At 40.5% G+C, this 21,834-nt stretch overlaps 1 protein-coding gene across 1 annotated transcript; it reads left to right on the forward strand.

The window, feature by feature from the left end:
• The first annotated feature begins 878 nt into the window (after positions 1 to 878).
• nelfb (negative elongation factor complex member B) lies at positions 879 to 21,338 on the forward strand. Its single transcript, XM_085367784.1, has 13 exons — positions 879 to 1,107; positions 4,285 to 4,445; positions 4,554 to 4,653; positions 5,235 to 5,465; positions 9,049 to 9,234; positions 9,343 to 9,455; positions 9,542 to 9,644; positions 10,452 to 10,547; positions 14,791 to 14,933; positions 16,357 to 16,463; positions 17,969 to 18,110; positions 18,838 to 18,946; positions 21,071 to 21,338. The coding sequence occupies exons 1-13, from the start codon at positions 1,006 to 1,008 to the stop codon at positions 21,227 to 21,229; spliced, it is 1,752 nt and encodes a 583-aa protein (XP_085223910.1). The 5' UTR covers positions 879 to 1,005; the 3' UTR covers positions 21,230 to 21,338.
• The last annotated feature ends 496 nt before the right edge of the window (positions 21,339 to 21,834 follow it).

A 21,834-nucleotide genomic window follows, 5' to 3' on the forward strand; every position in this document is an offset into this window, starting at 1 on the left:
GTTTTGAAGTTTGTACATGCTTTGTCTGTAGGGGCCACCGTAAATATACTTTTATTTATTCACGCCACATAAAATGTAATAAATAAATCATATAATACAAAAAACGGCTATTTACATTTCAACTTTTAAGTATTTAAATTTTCAGCTTTTTCCTTTTAAACAATTTTAAAGTGAAACAACACAAAACACTGCAAACCACAACACAATTAAATATAAATTCAAATATGAAAACAAAAAGATGCACATTCTCTCTCATATGGGCCTGCATGAATAAACTTTCTGAATCCAATAAGGAGCCGGCTCGCGTCGTTCACTTCAAAGAGCCGGCTCTAAGATCTGTTTAGTTTGCGACCGACACATCACTATTTTGAAGACTGATGTGTTATGTTTAAATTTTAAAAAAGTTGTTAGTTGTTTTGATGGAGTAAAACTTTTCAAATATGCTCAAACTTTTTTGTATGAGTCTGCAAATATGCTTTTTGATCTCTTTAGTTAAGCATTTAAAAATGACTTTATATGAGACTTTAAATAAAACTTTAAACGTATTTTCCCGAGGTAATTATACTTCTACCACGATCTTTGCCACAATAGAATCCTCCCATGTTTGTGAGTACGGCCAATTTACGGTGGAGCAAAGGGAGTTTGAAATAGAGCAGACAGCTTCAGCTGAGTTCACCGCGAACAAAAACAGCATGAAAGGCACAGACAGTAAATGCAGCGGACACTTTTAACACTCGGTTTTACATCAGCTCTCTGTACGTTCGCGATTCTCCGCAGCTTGCAATCGAACCCTTGATGCTCGCCCTTTTACCGCAGAGCACGCTGGAACGTTTCATCGCGGATGTTTCTGGCGGAGTGTTTACAAAGTTGCAACACAGGAAGCTCTCACTGAAAAGGCGAATGTGTTGTTTTCTGCAGAAGGAATTTACTTTTGTTGACTAAACTCCCGCCAGAAGACATCGATTTGACTCAGATAATTTAATTGATGCTTAAACTGAAAGCACGATGTTCGCGGGGCTGCCTGAGCTTGGTATATCCAACGGAGAGGATCTTAAAGAAACTCTCACTAACTGCACAGAGCCGCTGAAAGCCATCGATCAGTTTCAGGTAACACCCAACAGCTTAATGCTTCGAGTGATAGAGTGTACATTTCGACTAACGGTAAATAAGCGTTCCCGGATTGATAAACAAACGATAACGTATGTTCTTAACCATCCAAAGCTAGTCACCGTTCTTCGTTGTTTCCTACCAAGCTATTTTCATCACTGTTGTAGCGATAAACAACAATAAAACAACACAGATTGCAGAAAGAGAAAGTGGGAGAAATGGTCAATGAAAATTGCTCTCTACTTCAAGTTCATATTTTTGAGCTAATATCCTGCATTAAAAAAAAAATCAAAATGCAGGATTTTCATCGCCTTCTCGCCCTTTATTCGGATCTCTCCCGCCAGATCTGTAAAAGCAGGAGAGAGGATTGGAGATGGCAGACAATCTCACAATGCACAGAACGTATGCCGTTCTGTTGTGTTTGTTTGTGGTGTGTTTGGAGTGTTTTTACCTCCATGAGGTGAGAGTAGGTGATATAAGTCGACGACAACTTAGAGCTTTAGAGAGTTTGAACAGCTATTTATTGTCTTAAATAGGTAATACAGTTTGAGCACAAACCATAGACTGTGCTATTTGGCCTTTCGGTTTTATATCGGTGCTCAGGAGATAACCCAGACTGGGCCCCATGGAGATGCAGCAAAAAACAGATTCCTGCCCCTGTCGTGATTTGTGCATTTTTAATTTTTATTTATTTATTTATTTATTTATTTGCATAGAAGAGGTTGAGAAGATTTAGTCCCATTTTTAAAAAAAAAGATATTTAAAAAGATTTGTACTCAAGTCAATCTTCCCTAAGTATTAGGGATGTCACAGACACTCTTTATGGCAACAGTAGGAAGGAAAAACTTGTTTTTAACAGGAAGGAACATTGTATAGTGGGATTAAGAGTAATGGCTCTACCATATCTAAACCTGCATTCTTTTACATAGACACCTTGGGGCAATACCTTTGGTTGTAGACATTTATGGGAAAGCAACCATTAAACTTCTTTGATTTGTGTCCTCAATAGACACTTTACTGGGTGATTCATGGGCTCAGTATCTAGTTTCAGTTTTATTTAATACAGCCTGATATTCATGTCCCATAACCGACTAAGATATGAGCATGCAGTGTCTCTCCATGGCACTGAACAGCGTGGTTCAGAACGTCGGATTGATAACTAGCAGGTGATGTGGCTAACTCCATCTTTTGCACATTTCTGCCCCTGCTGATTTGTAAATTCCAGCTATGTCGCTTGTCCTTAAAATTGCACAGATGTAATAGTCTTGTGCAGTCAAAAAGATGAGCACTATCCACGCAGTGTCCACGAGAGTATATAATCACTGTCTTATAAGGCCCGTTGCATGTGTAGTTTGTTTCATAGAAGAGTCTCTGTAGGTTCTCAGTCACCCAGGTCATGGTAATCTAGGAGCTTGGAAATAAAAGTTTCTTGAAGATCACCTTTCATCCAAGAAGCTTCTTCAGTTCAGGGAACTATTTCAGAAAACTGAAGAAGCTTCTTGGATGAGAGAAACATGAACAAAACATCTTCAAGAAACTTAAAGAAGTCCAGTGACTGTGAAACTCACTGAACCAGTGATTGCCTGCAGTTTAAAGCTGCAGATCTCACTGATGTCCAGGTCATGAAGAGACTGGCTGTAGTAAAATAAGAAATACATTTTAATAAATGATTGTAAAAGTAGAAAAGTTAAAGTTTATCATCTTGTCCACATCTGCGGTGAATCTTTGAAATAAGATGCGCCAACATTTTTCCCTCCTGGGTCTCTTTTTTTTGTCCTCAGTTTTTTTTAGGAGTAAACACATTTGTCCCTCAAGTTTTTCCACTTCTTTGTACATCCCCTCATGTTCCTTCCAATAGCTTCACTAGTCTTTGCTGACATCTGTAAGTCCTTGTAATGATGCTTTGTTTATTATTTCCTATATTGAGATGATCATAGTTATTCTTTCACTGATAAATTAAAACACTGCAGCCAAAAAGTAGCTAGAAATTTGAAGGGAGAATGAACAGTGCTGAATCAACCGATCACAGTAACTGAAGTAAGTGTGATTTTTAGGGCGGAGCATGTCAAGTTACAACATAGGTAATACCGTAGGTTTTCAGAGGTGTTACAATGTAAATTAAAATCTAACATGATTAAAATAGAAATATCCTGTGTTTGTGTTTTTGTCAGTTTGATCAGATTTGCCAACTCATAAGAGAGACTACGTTTGCATTAAACGTAGTCTCTCTTATCAGAGCTTTAACAATCTTGAACATTTTCAGCTTGGGAACATGCTGAGGCAGTTTTATTATTTTCCCAGATACCAACCATTATGACAGAGCTACAGAAAATCAGCGATTTAATCAAATTCAGATTCACTTGCAACAAATTCAGTAACTGTTTATTTGAGCTTTTCAAACACCAATCCTCAGCATTCACTGGTAATACTGAGTGTTTGTGGCTTTGTCGGGTGTTTGTTTGTTTGTTTTTTTGCATTTTTTCATGCTAAGCTCAAAATATTTAGGTTTTTGACTGGTCATCAGGGAAAAAAGGATATTTCCAAAGGCGATGTGAAAAACAAAACAGCCATCACCAAACTTACTTTGGTCAGTGATAACAATTAAATTTTGTTTAACAAAAACATGACATATTGATTGAAATTTTTTTATAAGGGATTTCCCTAAACGTTATAATTCAGATGACTAACAAATGTATGGGGGAATATGAGAATAATTCTTTTTCTGGACAACTTACAATAAGTTGCTGTTTTCTACAGACATATGTTCCTATTATGCATATAGGCTATGCCCATGTCGTGTAGCCATTATAGCACAGTTAAAGTTGATTTGTTATTCAGCTCTCAGTTCGGTTTCAAATCAAAATATTCAAAATGAAAACATGGTGTATTTCTTCTCCTGACGTGCTTAATTCTTTTTTCTGTTTACATTTTTAGGCAAAGAGTCAATAAACCTACTAAGTTTATTCATTTATGCAATTTACATTTCATATTTAACTTACATTTAATACTTTGTGGACCATTTAAAGCCCGTATTATATGAACCATATCATGGAGTATAAAATGTGGTTGGCCATGTTTTACAGGTGTGTGCCCTTATGGGTAAGCTGACTTTGAATAGAGTAGCTGCACGGCTAGAACTAATTCCTGATGAGTCCTTGACATGTTACATTATTGCAGATGGAAAATGGAATCTTGCTGCCAACGCTCCAGTCTGCTCTTCCTTTTCTCGATCTCCATGGCACGCCTCGGCTTGAGTTCCACCAGTCTGTCTTTGATGAGCTTAGAGAAAAGCTGATGGAGCGAGTTGCCGTCATAGCCGAGGGGAAGGAGGAGGACAGGTCTGTGATTGGTTGTGTTTTGGTTTTTTTAATTTATTTGTATGCTTGCTGAGGGAACCAGTGTTTTTATGACTTTTTTTTTTTTTTGCTCTTTTCTTCTATCTATAGATACAGGAAGCTTGAAGAGCTGCTCGAGAAGAGCTTCCCACTTGTTAAAATGCCATCTATTCAGCCGGTGGTGATGCAGGTCCTGAAGCATCTACCTAAGGCAAGTATTTCAACCATTATCCGTTATAGGAATTGATCCTTAATTGAAAGGATTAATAATTTCATCCGTAATTAATCCTGCATTGAAAATACAAAGCAAATGTGGCTAAGGGATTTATTTTAGTTTAAACTATCACCTGGGAGTTGGATTGGGCTCGGATCACTTTCACACCATAAACAAAGCACTCTGGAGTTCATTTGGAACCATACTCAGACCACATCCTCCAAAGAGCCTCGGTGGGAGGGAGGTGGGGGGAGTTTGATTTAAAGAGATTAAATACCGCAGGTGTGAGAATAACCTAAGACATGCTGCATTTGTTTCTTGGCCAACTCTCTTTAATTCCCACAGAACAATCACTGTGAGTGTCTACTATTGCCAGACACTGGTACAGGATAGAAATAATCAGCCATCGTGCAAACTGGAGAAGTTAACTAACTTCAGTCTCCAGCATTAGCTGATGCTCGTAGTAAGGGAGGGGAATGTTGTAAGCAGTACATGAGAAAATATAGTTTTGACAAGAAGCCAAGGATCCGTTTTAGGCGGACCTCTTTTTAACCTTTATTGCTTGCTTCTTCCTGCAGGTGCCAGAGAAGAAACTAAAGATGGTGATGGCTGACAAAGAGCTCTACAAGGTGTGTGCAGTAGAGGTAAAAAGGCAGATCTGGCAGGACAACCAGGCTCTGTTTGGGGATGAAGTCTCACCTCTCCTAAAACAGTACATTGTGGAGAAGGAAGCAGCTCTGTTCAGCAGCGACCTCTCCATCCTGCACAATTTCTTCAGCCCTTCTCCAAAAACACGACGCCAAGGCGAGGTGAGTTGCAGAGCACAATAACACTGGCTTCAGATTTATTTCAGACTAAACAATGTAACACAATTTTAATTTCCTTAAGCTCCTTTAGCAGCCATTACAATCTGGACATTTCTTGGACAGATTCCACCCATTCTCCATTTATAATAAGAGGGTAGTGGACATGTCTGTGCCTCCTGAAGTTATGAGTTCTTTTGTTTTAAGGACATTCAACTTCAGGGTATTTTCGGAGCACTAGCGGAGCAAGTTTTCTATCTCCGCCCTCTGCGCTGTCTGATCTCCATCGGCATACTTGACGATGATGTTGGTTGGGTGGGTTGGTGTGCAGTCATAGGTGTACAGGGCGTACAGTAGGGGCTGAGAATGCAGTCCTGAGAAAACATAGTGGTGGTCCCAGCCAATGGTGGGCTTCTTTTGCACCATTCACAGACAGTAAAAGCCACTGTAGTGTTGTTTAGGTCGACAGGCTTCTATAGCTCTCGTCTCAGGCCATGTGCATTGTCTGTTTGGCCGTCCTTAGATCTGATTAGTGTCCCAGTCCCCACAGCTGTGAATCAGATTCATTTATTTAAAAGAAAAGAAGTTTGGTGCAACTTCTTTACTTGCACGGGTGTCATCCAATAAGCAAGCTCCAGTCAACCTTCTGTTACTTTCGCTTTGCATATGGCTCATGTTGACATATTGTGTGCAAGCTGTCATGGACCAAATTAGTTGAGAGACATACAGAGGACTTGCCTGTCCTGTTGTCCTGTTATGTTGTATGTGCTTTTCATAATGTGTCTTGCACAACATGCAGCTAGCTGGCACCTTGCCACGGTGTTATCAATCTGTAGAAGTCAAATGCTAGTTATGTTTGCATTGTACCATTGTAACATGAGTTACAGATGACTAAAGTCAATATGTTAGAATAAGTCAGGATTATGGATCGTGCTGTACCTGGTTGTAACTATTGGGTGCTAGCATCGTCACTCTGAAATTATTTTGTTAACAATTCTTAGCAGTTCTGACAGTGGAATTAGAAGAAAGGCATAGGCACTGAAAAGCAATGAAAGAGAAAATAACGTCACCAAAGATGCATAGGAAACTCTTAAATGTTCAATAGTGATGTGTCGGTCACGAACGAAATGGCTCTTGGAGCCGGATCTCTGAAGTGAACGACGTGAGCCGGCTCCTTATTGGGAGCTGTGGTTTTTTCTTCTTTCTCTCTCTCTCTCTCTCTCGCACTTTTTCCCGCTTCACTCCGCACATCAGCCTTGTGCTTTGCACTGGGCAGAGGGGGGAGGGGCGGTAGTTACACTCACAGTAGCACAGGAACAGAGCAGGAGGAGAGAGAGAGAAAGAGAGCCAGGGACAACAAGGTCACATTAGAAAGGTATAGTAATCATCCACAACTATTTTCAGTTGCAGATGATAAAGGATTCAGTAAGTTTATTCATGCATTTAAATAGTTAAAAGTTGAAATGTAACTAGTTGGTTTTTGTATTATATGATTTATTTATTACATTTCATGTGGTGTGAATAAATACAAGTATATTTACGGTGGCCCCTACAGACAAAGCACGTACAAACTCCAGAACACATACAAATTCTGAAGCACGTGAAACCTCCAAAATGCGCACAAACTCCAAAACACAACAGAAGTGCTCCAGGATGCTAGGGGGCAGTGTTGAGCTTTTGTTACCTCGTGGCTACACAAGCCAGCAAGTACCAACGACTGCATTTGGTGTGTGGTAGTAACAGGTAAATTAACTCTTCTTCTTTTTTTAATTATTTGAATATATATGAGTGTTTGTGTATAAATACACAAACAATACACATATGCTTTCAATTGTGTAATTTAAGTGATCTAGGTAGCTCTGCTAGCGTTAATTGAACTTCCAAAACAATGTGCTCTGGAGTTTGTACGTGTTTTTTCTCTAGGGGCCACCGTATATATTTATATATAAACATATATAATAGGGGTGCAACGATATTCGTATCGATATTGAACCGTTCGATACAGTGCTTTCGGTTCGGTACGCATATGTATCGAACAATACAAAATTTGTAATTTATTTTATCAACTTTCCTTCTGACGATGCTGTCTGTGTTGAGCGCTCAGTGAATCTGCGTTCGACTACTCCGCCTAGGGTCGACAGTGCAGCCTAGGCGGAGTAGTCGAACGCAGATCCACTGAGCGCTCAACACAGACAGCATCATCAGAAGGAAGAGCGCAGGGCAAGCTAGCGAGACAGAAGTTAAGCTCTCCTTGCAAGATGGACCTCCCCCACCCTCATTCAGATCTGGCGTTTGGAATTATTTTGGTTTTCATGTGACGTATGACCCTGAAGGTAAGCGCGTCATGGACTAAAGTAAAACAGTATGTTGGATGTGCCATGCAATGCTCAATTACATGGGTGGGAACTAGTGTGTTAGCGCAGTTAGCTCGTTAACGTGTTGGCCGTCTAGCCCCATGCACGGGGCGATCGGCGGTAGCTCGTTAACGGAGATTTGCCGTGTTGTGGCGTTAAGGTCATTTCAACGAGATTAACCTGAAAGCACTAGTGGGAACACAACGAATATGACTGCACATTTACGCCGACATCATCCTAGTGCAAAGACAAGTGGAAGCAGAAAAAAAACAAGCAAGCATGCTACTAACTTTAGCCGAGTCATTTAGACAGCTGTTTAATATGCTGCTGAGAATATAGCCCAGAAGAAGCGGATAGTATAGCTTTTATTTTGGAAAGAGACATTTCTCTGTAATAAACTCTCTTTTCCAAAGATGAGTGATTCCTCAATCAGATACAGGGCTTGCAATATCGCTAGCCCGACGTCCCGGGGCTAGCGATTTTTTCAGTCGGGCTACCAAAATCTATCTCTTCCCTGCCCGTCGGGCTATTGTAGGAAAAATATATGTCAATGCTTTTGCATTCTTTCGGAAATGTAGCTGGGTAATTATGTCATTGGCATCGGTGAGCCACTGTCAATATGTGACATATTGAAGTCGCGTTTGAATTTGCGCTTGTTTTTTTGCTTTCACTTTGCAATCGCGCGAACTGTGTATAGAGAGCGACAGCACTGATGCGCATTCGCTGTCAAAATAAAAAACGCGCACAAGGGTTAGGGTTAAATTTAAAAACTGTACTTTTGAGTTAAAATATATATTTATAATTTTAATAAATGACAAATTAAAAAGGCATAAACATTTTTTTTGTATCGAAAAAATATCGAACCGTGACACCAAAGTATCGAACCGAACCGAACCGTGAATTTTGTGTATCGTTGCACCCCTATTATATAAATAAAACCAAATTTTTTTACATTAGTAATTCCTTTTGTGCATAATTTTATATTGTTGTTGATAATAAATTAAAGCAACAAAACAACCCGAAGAGCCGGTCCTCTAAAAAGAGCCGGAAATCCCATCATTAATGTTTGAAACAGCAGGTCTAAATAGTTGATGAAAGTGCTGTATTTAGGGGAGAGTAAAAATAACTTGGCATTCTTAGTCAAAGGTCTGGGGTTCTCAGGAGCATGTAAATTATATACAGCTCCTGTTTTGGAATTCCCTTTGCTGACTATTCCTGTTGTCTATGTACTGTAGGTGGTTCTAAAGCTGACTCAGATGATCGGGAAGAATGTGAAACTGTATGACATGGTGCTGCAGTTTTTACGAACTCTCTTTCTGCGAACCCGGAATGTCCACTACTGCACCCTGAGAGCAGAACTGCTCATGTCTCTTCATGACCTGGACATCAGTGAGATCTGCTCGGTGGATCCCTGCCATAAGGTGAGGGCACAGATACTGGTGGTAAATAAAGTCCCTAATCACATCTCCAGTGTATTTTACTTTGTGTGTTGAATGGGTTCTTCTCGTTTGTTTTGTGCACTTTGACAGTTCACTTGGTGTTTAGATGCCTGTATCCGTGAGAAGTTTGTGGATGGTAAGCGAGCCAGAGAGTTACAGGGTTTCCTGGATGGAGTGAAGAAAGGACAAGAGCAAGTCCTTGGGTAACAGACGAGGAGCTGGTTTATGAAAATAGTTGCTGATCATTGGTAGATGCACAAAATAATGTTTTGATCATTGTGCATTGCAGGGACCTGTCTATGATCCTGTGTGACCCGTTTGCCTGCAACACCCTAGTCTTGAGTATCATGAGGAACCTGCAAGAGCTGCTGAGTCAGGATGCTTTACCACGAGTGAGTATACTGTGCATGAGAAACAGAAGAAGTGATACACAATTGTGCTGACAATTTGTGGTATTATACTGACTGACAACTTTGGGGTGATACAGCAAAAACACGCAATGTGGCAAAGAAAAGGAAGGGAGGCACATTTAGAAGTTTAGACGATGAAACAGTGCCACTCTAAGTGCAAGTTTTAGTTGTGCAACACAGAAAGTTGAAATAAACCCAAAACACAATAATTCCCTGCAGTTATTCTGCAGTGTCATATTATGTTTAAGGTTGTGAGGTTATTTCAGTAAAAGAAGAAAATACAACAGTGTAAAAATGGTTGATTTTAAGCAAGCAGTCAGAGCGGTGCATTTAATTCATGCAGCCACTGACAGAAACAGACAACCATTCACACTCACATTTGGATTCACCAGTTATCCTTGGGGGCAGGAAGCTGGAATACCAGGAGAGAACATGCAAACTCATAAAGGCCAAAGCAGGATTTGAACACTGGACCTTCTTACTGTGAGGCAACTGTGCTAATCACGACAACACCATTACTGCCCCAGTACATGTTATGTTTTTAAAATCAGTTTCAGTTAGTGAGCTAATGTTATGTTGAATGTGGGCTTGTTTTAAACTAGTCGAAATAAGAAACAAAATTCATGCACTAATTTAGGTTAAACATAATATTTCAATGCTGTTCAGCAGTGCATCTCTCATTTTAAATGTTGTCTAATGCTAATTACTAGTTGTCTGTACCCACATACATATACTGTGATGGGGCAGCATTTTTGATAACAGTCTCATGTCGTATGTTTTTGCTCACAGGATAGTCCTGACCTGATGCTGCTGCTGAGGATGCTCTCACTGGGTCAAGGAGCCTGGGACATGATTGACAGTCAGGTCTTCAAAGAGCCTCGTTTGGTGCGTAAATGCCGACAACACAGGTTTATCTGAATCTGTGCATCAAGTTTTTGCTTTCACTGATTAGAAAACAGGGGACCTGCTGTGTACGTAAATATTGTTACTCACAGTATTGTAGTGTCTCTGGAAAAATCTGTATTTTTATTTAAACCAGCTATAAATCAAACTGAAGCAAATTCCTTTAGTTTGATTTCTATTTGATTTGAATTTCTTTCGGTTAATAAAAAAAAAAAAGTAAAATGTATTCATACCATATAGGCCTTTGAAAGGCAAGAAACCAGTCACAGTGGGCTTTACAGAGGTTTCAATAACCAGCTTGTCTAAGGACAAAATGAACATGTATGAACTTGTAAAACAACACAGAACATGAAATATGAGCCAAACGCCAAACAGATGAGTTTTAAACTGTTTTTTAACACAGAGGCTGTGGTACGAAGAGAGGGCGGTAAGCTATTCAGTAGTTTGGGATGCACAGTCCCCCATAGATTTCAGACAGGTGTGCGGGACAACAAGAAGAATTTTATTTGTAGACATGAGAATAGGAGTGGAGTGGATCAAGGATGTAGGAGGGAGCCTCGCCTTGTAAGGGTATAGAAGTAAGAACCAAGATGTGAAACAGAAATCTCAATGTTACAGGAAGCCAGTGCAGAACCTTTGAGAACATTTTTGGACAGATTGGAGGGAATTAATAGATGCTTAAGACAGGCCAAACGGACTGATCTAAAATAAACTCATGGTTCTGCGCATTGGCTTTTACAGTGGATGAGAAGCACTTACAGTTGTGGTCAAAAGTTTACATACACTTGTAAAGCATATAATATAATGGCTCTACCGAGTGTCCCGTTATTTCTAAAACTCTGATTTTTCTCTAATAGAGTGATTGGAACAAATACTTCTTTGTCACAAAAAACATTCATGAAGTTTGGTTCTTTAATGACTTTATTATGGGTTAACAGAAAAAAGTGATCACATCTGCTGGGTCAGAAATATACATACAGCAGTGCTAATATTTGGTTACATGTCCCTTAGCCATTTTCACTTCAATTAGGCGCTTTTGGTAGCCATCCACAAGCTTCTGGCAAGCTTCTGGTTGAATCTTTGACCACTCCTCTTGACAGAATTGTTGCAGTTCAGTTAAATTTGATGGCTTTCTGACATGGACTTGTTTCTTCAGCATTGTCCACATGTTTTCAATGGGGTTTAAGTCAGGACTTTGGGAAGGCCATTCTAAAACCTTTATTCTAGCCTGATTTAGCCATTCCTTTACCACTTTTGATGTGTGTTTGGGATCATTGTCCTGTTGGAACACCCAACTGCGCCCAAGACCCAACCTGTGTGCTGATGACTTTAGGTTATGTTGAAGAATGTGAAGGTAATCCTCCTTCTTCATTATCCCATTTACTCTCTGTAAAGCACCAGTTCCATTGGCAGCAAAACAGCCCCACAGCATAATACTCCCACCACCATGCTTGATTGTAGGCATGGTGTTCTTGGGGTTAAAGGCCTCACCTTTTCTCCTCCAAACATATTGCTGGGCATTGTGGCCAAAAAGCCCGATTTTTGTTTCGTCTGACCACAGAATTTTCCTCCAGAAGGTCTTATCTTTGTCCATGTGATCAGCAGCAAACTTCAGTCGAGCCTTAAGGTGCCGCTTTTGGAGCAAGGGCTTCCTTCTTGCACGGCAGCCTCTCAGTCCATGGAGATGCAAAACACGTTTAACTGTGGACAATGACACCTGTGTTCCAGCAGCTTCAAATTCTTGGCAGATCTGCTTTTTGGTGATTCTTGGTTGACTCTTTACCCTCCTGACCAATTTTCTCTCAGCAGCAGGTGATAGCTTGCATTCTCTTCCTGATCTTGGCAGTGATGAAACAGTGCCATGCACTTTATACTTACAAACAATTGTTTGCACTGTTGCTCTTGGGACATGCAGCTGCTTTGAAATGGCCCCAAGTGACTTTCCTGACTTGTTCAAGTCAATAATTCGCTTTTTCAGATCCATGCTGAGCTCCTTTGACTTTCCCATTGTAGCATTTGTGGGCGTTTGTATCCAATGAGCCCTATTTAACCTGTCTAAGAGAAGTCACCAGCTGTAGTCACTCATAATCACTCACAAGAAGTTAAGAGGCCATGCTATGAAGCTCAGTTCACTGACAACTTTCTAAGTCACCAAAATTGCTAATTCATGTTGCTGTATGTATAATTTTGACCCAGCAGATGTGATCACTTTTTTCTGTTAACCCATAATAAAGTCATTAAAGAACCAAACTTCATGAATGTTTTTTGTGACAAAGAAGTATCTGTTCCAATCACTCTATCAGAGAAAAATCAGAGTTTTAGAAATAACGGGACACTCAGTAGATCCATTATGTTATATTCTTTACAAGTGTATGTAAACTTTTGACCACAACTGTATTTGGCCAGCAGTACTCAGAAATGATCATTAGAATTATAAAATAATTTGCTGTCTAACCTTTGATTGCATTATGAAAATGTATTAAATTGAGTAATTTATCCAATTCATGGTATTTAATGTCAACTGTCGACAGATAATAAGAAATGGTTTTTAAAATACTGATAATCTTACAATAATAGTCGTATGTAATATATATTTCAATACTTGTTTTCTCAACAAGTACTGAAAGCTATGACAACAAATTCTCTTTTAGTCTACAATAAACTAGCTGCCTCAATCCCATAGAAGTGTAGGGGCGAAGACAGTTTAGACGCATGTCTCCATCGCAGTGCTGATGTGGTCACTACACCTGTAACTCATATTTTCAATTCCAAAATTTTAGAAGGTCATGGCCCTAGTGACTCAATAATTACTTCCCTCATGCCGTCCTTGCATTGTGTTATAGGCAGAGCTACACAGCTCATGAACTTGAATATCTCAATAAACCTTGATTTCTTGACACAGAACTAAATACACTTACCACAAAAAGTAAGATCATTCGTGTTTAGTCAGTTATTTCTTTCTTGTAAGAATGCTTCTTCGCCCTAAATCTTATGCTGTTGGAAAGCCTATTTATGTCCCATTACATTGTGCCACATTTGTAAGGCCAATCCATTAATAGGTTGAGCAGCAAAGTTGACTGTGGGTTGCACCTAAAATGTGGCAAATCTTCTCTACCAGTGCCATACAGCTAATTCTTCTATTGACTCTTGTCTTGAGCTTCTGGTACCCCAGGTGCTGATAGTCAGATGCCTGGTTTGTACCTGTGAGCATGGACCCTGCATGCCAATCTGGTTATGCCCTGTGCCATATGGCAACTTCAAGCTGGTGTTCCCCAAAACCAATTTGCAGCATTATTTGAAGTGAACCCTAGTACCATCTCCAAATTGAAGGCCCAGCTCCAGTGTAACGTGAGATGTCAGAAATAGGCTGCAAAGTGGGTGTCCGAGGAGACAACGCAACGACTGTATCCTTACCCTCTCAGCACTTAGGAACCATAGACAGTCTTCTACAGATATGCTGAGATTATCCCTCTACCCAGACTATCCAGAACAGACTGCACACATCCAATCGCCATTCACTGCCTTTCACTGTCAGGTCCATTTGTACTGGTGATGGTAATATATGCTGGGAACTTGTGGAGGAACATTATGTTCAGCAGTGAGTCCAGATTCTGCCTATGGCACTTGTGATGGCACTTGTGATGGCACGGGGCAGCATCTCTGTCACTGGAAATTTAGCTTGTCATCACTGGAGGCAATCTCAAAGACTACATCCACTATTTGGGAGTGGAGAGAATGAAGTGGCCTGCATGCAGGTTCAACCCCATTGAATATTTCTGGGATCAGCTTGGGTCTGCTGTTCTTGTCAGAGTGACCAATGCAGCCACTTTGGCTGACTTAGGTGTCTCAATTCATCAGAGATGGGAGCCCTACCCCGTAATAAAAACATTTTAGAAGCACCAAGAGCACTCTAATGCAACCTGAGTTTATATTTGGCATTTTCTGCACCCTGTTTGTACTGTAACAGCAACAGGGAAAGCTGCTTCTCCACCTCCTCTTTACCTCTGCACGTGCCTCGTTCCTTCCTCGTTTTGCTTTTAAAAAGTGATGATGCGCATTGTTGAAGTCTTTTATATTGTCCGGTTACAGTAATCCAAATCAGCAAATGATAAATCTCCATTGTAATAATTTCAAACATTACTTTGAAAGATATCACTGCAAGTATCAGGAAAGCAGTCCAGCAGAAGTCACCGTGACATTATTGGTATTTTTATGTCACCCTCAGGATTTGGAAGTGGTTACTCGCTTTTTGCCTGCAATGATGTCAGTGGTTGTGGATGATCACACCTTTACTGTGGAACAGAAGCTCCCAAGTGAAGAAAAGAGCTCGCTGTCATACCCCACCACCCTGCCTGAATCCTTCAACAGGTAAAAACACAGCAGCAAAAGAGGAGAGGCAGATGTTATATTGCATCAAACGCAGGTTGTCATCAGTACTTTCATCTCATAGCTTCCTTTCTCGGGAGGTAAGAAGCACTGTTACCACGGTAACCCTCACATCTGACTCTAATGTAGGTCACTTCTAAATTTAACTATAAAATGTCAATTCTTCACATGTTTGTACAAAACAAATCACCAAACACAAGTGAGAAATCATAAACCACAAGTCTTTAGTACTGCTCCTTTATTTTTCTTCTCAGAGACAGTAGTTTTAAATGATAAACTATAGAGATGTTGATGTAACATGATGTATAAGAGATCAGTTGCATTGACTTCATTACTTGAAACCTTGGGCATGTTTGTCTTTATGACAATGACTTCTATGCTTCTAGCAACTTCTCCTTGGGTCAGTTTATTATCCCAGCAGGCCAGGCATCAGTAGCATCCGATGATTGGCAGGGCATACGTGTTGGTTCCACAGATCTCGTGCTTCCTCTGCAGCTGTTTGGTAGTTGCATCTTTCCCAGTGGCCTCTTTGTGGTTAAAATTTGCCTGTCAGATTTCAAGGTATTTATAACGATCCTCAGTGTCTGCAGCGTTGCCTTCTATCAGAGCAGTCCCTACAGCTCCGTCTATCTAAGTGTTGTGGATCAGTGAATTGATGTCTTACTTATTTCTGGCATAACGTTGGAGTCAACCATCTGTAGAGGAGGTGGCCTGTCTGTAGCCTGTCATATTTAAGGACCTGAGTGAGGAGCTATGCAGCACAGCAGTGGGGACAGAGCATCTCTTTGGCAAATCCTGCACTTGATGGAGGCTTTGGCTTGAAGTTGGCCTTTAGTCTCATTTTCCATATGCCTGCTGAATTACTGTTGAAGGCTCTTGGGGTTTTGTTAATCTTTGCAGTTGTAGGCATTCCTGGGTTGAATCATAGGCTTTCCTACACAAGTACACGGGTTGGTCATTCTGGTCTGCTCTGTCTACCAGTAGCTGGCCTGTTCACTTTGCCCTAATGATGCAAGGGCATCCAGACTATCGATGACACACATAGAATAATATACTACCGACACTTTATTCACTTTTAGTCACTTACAGTTATTTATTCACTTTCAGTCACTTTGATTTTTAAACTGTATATTCTGTGTATTTATTATCTCACTCTTATTGTCCTTATCTTCAACGTTATGCTGCTCTGTTGTATGTTAATTGCCCCTTGGGGATAAATAACGTCTTTCTGATTCTGATTCTGTCCTGGGTGGAATTTGAAATGGGATGTAGTGAATTAGTGGGTGGATCCGTTTGTGGAGGCAATTCATTAAGTCGGTTCACTAAGCTGAACAAATGGTGACAGTGGTTGTCTCCAGGACCACACACAGAGGTGTAGCAGGTTATTGTTTCCCTACCCCCTCAGATACCTGCAGGAGAACAGAGTGGCCTGTGAAATGGGTCTCTACTATGTCCTCCACATCGCCAAACTGAGGAACAAGAATGCCTTACAACGGTTGCTGCCTGCACTTGGTGAGTGTCTGAATTATAACTATAACAACAATTTCATCCTGTAACTTGAGTCAAAATGCAGTATCACTGCCTTTTTTTCACGTGACTGAGTCTTATACCTGATCTCTCAGTTACGTTGCTTGTTTTTTGGTTTTGTTAATAAATCACAATATTAACAAAGATGTGCACGATTAGTCGACTACTCTACAATATTTTCAGCAGTCTGCAACAGACGCACCAGTCATGTAATATGATCGTTAATATTTTGATTGCTGTCCAGTGCCAGTACATAGTTGTTATGTAGCCCTCTGCCCCCAGATGGAGCTGCACCCCTCCTAACGTGGTTTGCTCCAGAAAATGAAAACAGAGTTGTATCTAGGCTTTGTCAGAATAAACTGGCTGTCAACACTCAACATGAGCAATACACATATTTAGCACAGGCATGGGGACGTTCATTTTCATGTAAAGAAAGCTTTTGCTAACGTTAGCCACACCAGTATGACATTGTTTACCTGAATATGCTACAGTCCGTAGCTCATCACAGCAGAAAATTTCACTCAGTGTTGTTGAATGCAGAGGCTTTCAAAAGTTCATTAAATATAATGAGCCTGAATACACGGTGCCTGGCAGACTGTAGCACAACCAAAACTGACAGAGGAAATGAAGCTAAGTATGCAACAGCAGGCTGTTCAAATTCCACGACAAATGAGTCGTGTGTCAAAAATCTGTCCTTTTATTACTGAAGGAAATTAGCAATGCTTTTAATTTGTGGATTAGAGGAAAACTTGGCAGCATATCTGCGAGGTGCTGTTAGCAAGTTGGGACTGGAAGACGAGGTCGTTACGTATCCAGACAACAGAAGCAATAAGGTAGTGGCAAACAACATCATGTTGGAGTAGGAAGCAGTTTCTTGTTTTGATGATGAAACTTGATGAAAACTGCCGGTTCTGATCTAAACAGGACAGTCACAAAGCTGATGGACGCACATGCTGTGTGTCCCTACCTTAGAGCTGTCAGATGACAATTAAGGGCGTGGTCCCTGTGCTCCCTCAAAAGTGCCACCACTGGTCTGTGTTGAACTTTTACCATGAGTTTGCTGAACAATACCCTCCTAACATAATTAAAACACACGAGGAAGAAATGAATAATTTTCAATTATAAAATAGTTCCCAACCCCAAAGTCAGCCATGTATTAGTCGTTTCCCATGACTACATCAACTTGCAAGTCGCTGTCTATGTTCCCACTACATCTGCTGTTGTCAAAGAGTTTTTCTGCTGCTGGACTTATTGCCAGTGAACTGAAATCACGTGTTTCACCCCTATGTTAATTTCGCTGAACAGAAATGTTTCTTCAGTAGAGTAAGGACACTTTCGATGTTTAGGCTTTTCTAGTTTAGTCAACTAAGAAATTAGTCACCAGGAACATATATTCAGAAACTTCACATTCAGTGTGTTAATGACTGACCATCCCACTTTATAGGAACAGTTTGAGTCTTACAAGTGTTTCCTTTTTTGTCCCCCCGTAGTGGAGACCTACAATGATATGGCTTTTGGTGATATCTTCCTTCACCTGCTGACTGGACACCTCACACTTCTCTCTGATGAGTTTGGATCAGAAGAGTTTTGTTCAGTTGTCTTTGATGGATTCCTCCTTACATCTTTCTCCAGGTAGGTTGACTCAGTGTTACAGTATAAGACTACATCCCCATTCTCATCCCACACCACCAAAGTTGACTAAAAATACACAAAGCTCTTATTACCACCCAGCTTCTGACAATAGCAGAAAGCTTAGTGGTTCAGTAGTTTCAGATCCCCAACTGCTGACCGTCCCCTTTCAACGCCACCAGCCTAAATTCGCTGAGCAGTTAGGAAGGTTAATGGATGACAATATTAACAATAAAGATTTAATTTCTGTAGCATCTTATAAACACGTTTTACAGAAGTTTAAAAGTGATTTTAAAGATGTAAGCAGGTGCTGAAAGGGGCCATCCCAAAACTGCCAGTCCATGTCCTTAAGCATGAAAACATGGAAAGATCGTTTATTCTGTGTGTATCAGGACATAATTTAACTGTGGAACATAATACTGCATGTAAACGTGAGTTCCTGTTAGCATAATACAGGAAGCTAACAAGGCAATCACACAAGTCACCTTCAAGTGTGGCATAAACTGTGCTGCATAGGTCTCACCCCCTACAGTCCCTTTTACGTAGGTCACAGCACAGTGAACAGCTCTCCAGTTGGTCATTCAGTGTTAGAGAATAGAGGATTGTCATTGGCTAAAGACTCATGATTGACACGTCTTTGCCCAAAGAGCAAACACCCTTCTCTCATCACATGATTTGTTGTTGTTGTTGTTTTAACCAAGATTGTCTCGACTGTCTGAATTCGTTACAGTAAAGAAAATGTCCACAGACACACCCTGAGGATGTTACTGCATCTACACCACAAAGTGTTACCATCATGTATGGAAACTTTAATGAAAACGCTGGACCCTCCAAAACAGGTAGGTTTCAGGTGGAGAGCTCCATTTAAACCCTCGTGTTGAACCACTTTTTGGCACAAGGGAGCAAAACGATCGCATGAGTGCTGCTGTTTGGAAGAATAAAGTAGTCGTGGCAAAACAATCACATGACCACTTCACAATGACAAAGCAACAAGGTGATATATACCAGTTTTTAAATTGTGCTGATAGTCCACGTAAAACCAGAGTCATGATAAACAAGATATACGCAGAATAGTTTCGTCACGTTTAATATCTAAGGACAGCGCAGCGAGACCTCTCTGCTTATGACCTTATGTCAGACCTGCAGGTATCAGGCTGTGATGTTCTCTTAAAGTGGACAGAAATTATTTTTTGGAGTGGCACAAATAATTTGTGTGGCGTCTTATTTAATGCAGAACAGCTGATTGTTCTGTAAATAGGTTGAAATGTTTATTTAAAAAAGGGTAAAAGTTTGCAAATAACTTTGTTGTTTGCAAAACTTGTGCGTAGGATTTTAAAATTTGCAATTTTATTTGCATTTAAAGTTCTGAAATATGATCATTAAACATGTTTGTGGTTGTTACAGTAAAAAATCTAACTTTTTTCTACTCAGAGTTTATGTTTTTTGTCTGATTTCAGATCAGTTGTGTTAATACAGTATATCAAAATGAAAACATAACTGTAAATTCAGACACGTGAGGTTGTGTGAGGATGACACCAAACAAGGCAAATAAACAGTTTTTAAAGGTGAAATGTGGAGGAAACATCAAAAGTGGTCAAAAACAGCCTCTGGACCCCAGAGGGTTAAATATTTTTCTAAAGTAATGCAATAGTTACTTTTCCTAGTAATTAATTTTAACTCCGTCACTAACTCAGGTACTTTTTTGAATAAGTAATTAGTAACTATAATTAATTACCCTTTCAAAGTAACTTGCACAACACTGGTCATTATCACCAGAGGTTTCGGGAAGAACTATTGTGAGACATTACCCCACCCTGTCATGCGAACACTTAAAGTCACCTGACAAAAGGTGTGAGTGGGGGTTGAAGGGCCTGGGATGGACTCTCAAGAGTACATTTGCTACATTGCAGGTGGCAGGCAGCTGGTGTTGGAGCCACTCCCTCTGTTCAATGATGGTTGATCACATCATTCATTTTTTACTCCGCCTTCAAAATATGCATCTTAACTGGCCCGAATACCTGTGTGTAAGGATGAACTTGAATATTTAGATGACAGTTATATCTAATTCAAAAATGTGACTTATCAATAATTGCTGGTAGCTGACCAGTGATTAAGCATTTAGAACATTGTAGAACTTCCTCGACCACAGTGGCGTGTACTTCCTCCCCCTCGTTGTCATTTCTCGTAATAGTCTTTCTGTTTTTGAAATTTGCACTTCGCACTGTGCCGCTGCACACAGACACACAGCTCCTCTACTCACTAAGAGCAGAATTAATTAACATTCATAACCCTAAACAACACTTGGAGGGATTTCAGAGGTAGAAAAAAGTTTCATTTTCAACAGCACTGTAGTGTTGAACAGTTATTAGGTTGACAGGTTATAAATGTTAACCTGGTCGGCACACAAACTGACATTAGATGTTTAACTCTTAGCAGTTATCCACCACATTGGCATCTGTTGTCTTTAATGTAGCATCTAGCAGCCTGTGCTTGGATAGAAGATAAATAATCATTCCAGGCTGAAAGGATCATAGATGGGATATTGAGCCCTGACCGAGCAGATTACAGGCAGAGGTGAACTGGGCGAGTCAGTGCTGTCTGTGCAGAGCAGCCAGATAAACTGAGAAGAAGGTTCAGAGTCTGGAGAACTAATCTGAGTACATAAAGATTGATGTCTGGAGCAGAGCAGTCTAATCAGATGTCAGGCCTGAGGAGCAGAGCTGCAGACTGAGATGCAGCAGTACGAGCAGGGGATCAGAGAGGCTGACAGATGAGATTCACGATTCTTTGCTGTCATATTCAGAATGAAATTAAGGGCATAGAGTGTGGACAGGATGATGCACTTTAACTCATTTTTAAAATGCGGACAGTGATCATTGTAGTCTTACACGCACACACACGTGTGAACGCGAGTTGAATGTCAGTATACTGTATGTGCTGACACGTGTGCTGTGTGTTCACAGTGCAGTGAGCCACTGAAGGAGCTCTACACCCAGCTGACAGAGAAGATGGAGGCGCAGAAAAAGAGCCCGCCTCCAACAGATGAAACTCCATCCCTGGACTTGGGGCTGCACCCAGTGACTGTTCCCACTACGGCCTCCACACCAACCACACCTCTCTGAAGATCTTAATCGCTGATAGACTTTACATGCAGGCTGCAGCTGATTCATGAAAGGCTGGAAATTTTACAGTTGTAGGATTTTTTTCTTTTTCATCAAGGTTTCATTGCTGTAGACGTGTCTTCCAGCTCTGACAGTGTACTGCTGTTTTTTTTGCATTATTGTTCAGATATACAATATTTTCATGTGTATCTGGGCTGTGTGTGTTTATGAAGTGTGTCAGTAGTGCAAGAACCCTGTAAATAAAGAACTGTTTGCAAATATAGTTTGATTTACTATGAGCCAGGCAAAATGCACCACCTGGATAGTAACACAATCACTCGATGAGACACACTCGACTGCAACAGGAAATAAGAGACTGATGTGTGTAAACCCCATTGGTTAACTTACCAACAGCCAAACATAGAGTTCGACATGCTGAAGACTTGTTTGACTCTGGTAAGCTCTCACACAAGCATGAACATGTCAGTTAGATGTCCCTGCGCGTTTATTACACTTTGAGAAAACAAAGCAGAAAAACAGGGATTACAGTGAGAATTACAAGTACGGATCTGCTCCGAGGCCACTGGAAGCTGCATGAGTGAGTGGGACACACACACACACAGTGA

The sequence above is a fragment of the Diplotaxodon limnothrissa genome, linkage group LG12, assembly GCF_057381915.1.
Source record: "Diplotaxodon limnothrissa isolate DT_005_m linkage group LG12, D_limnothrissa_male_GT1.1, whole genome shotgun sequence".
Classification (NCBI taxonomy): domain Eukaryota; kingdom Metazoa; phylum Chordata; class Actinopteri; order Cichliformes; family Cichlidae; genus Diplotaxodon; species Diplotaxodon limnothrissa.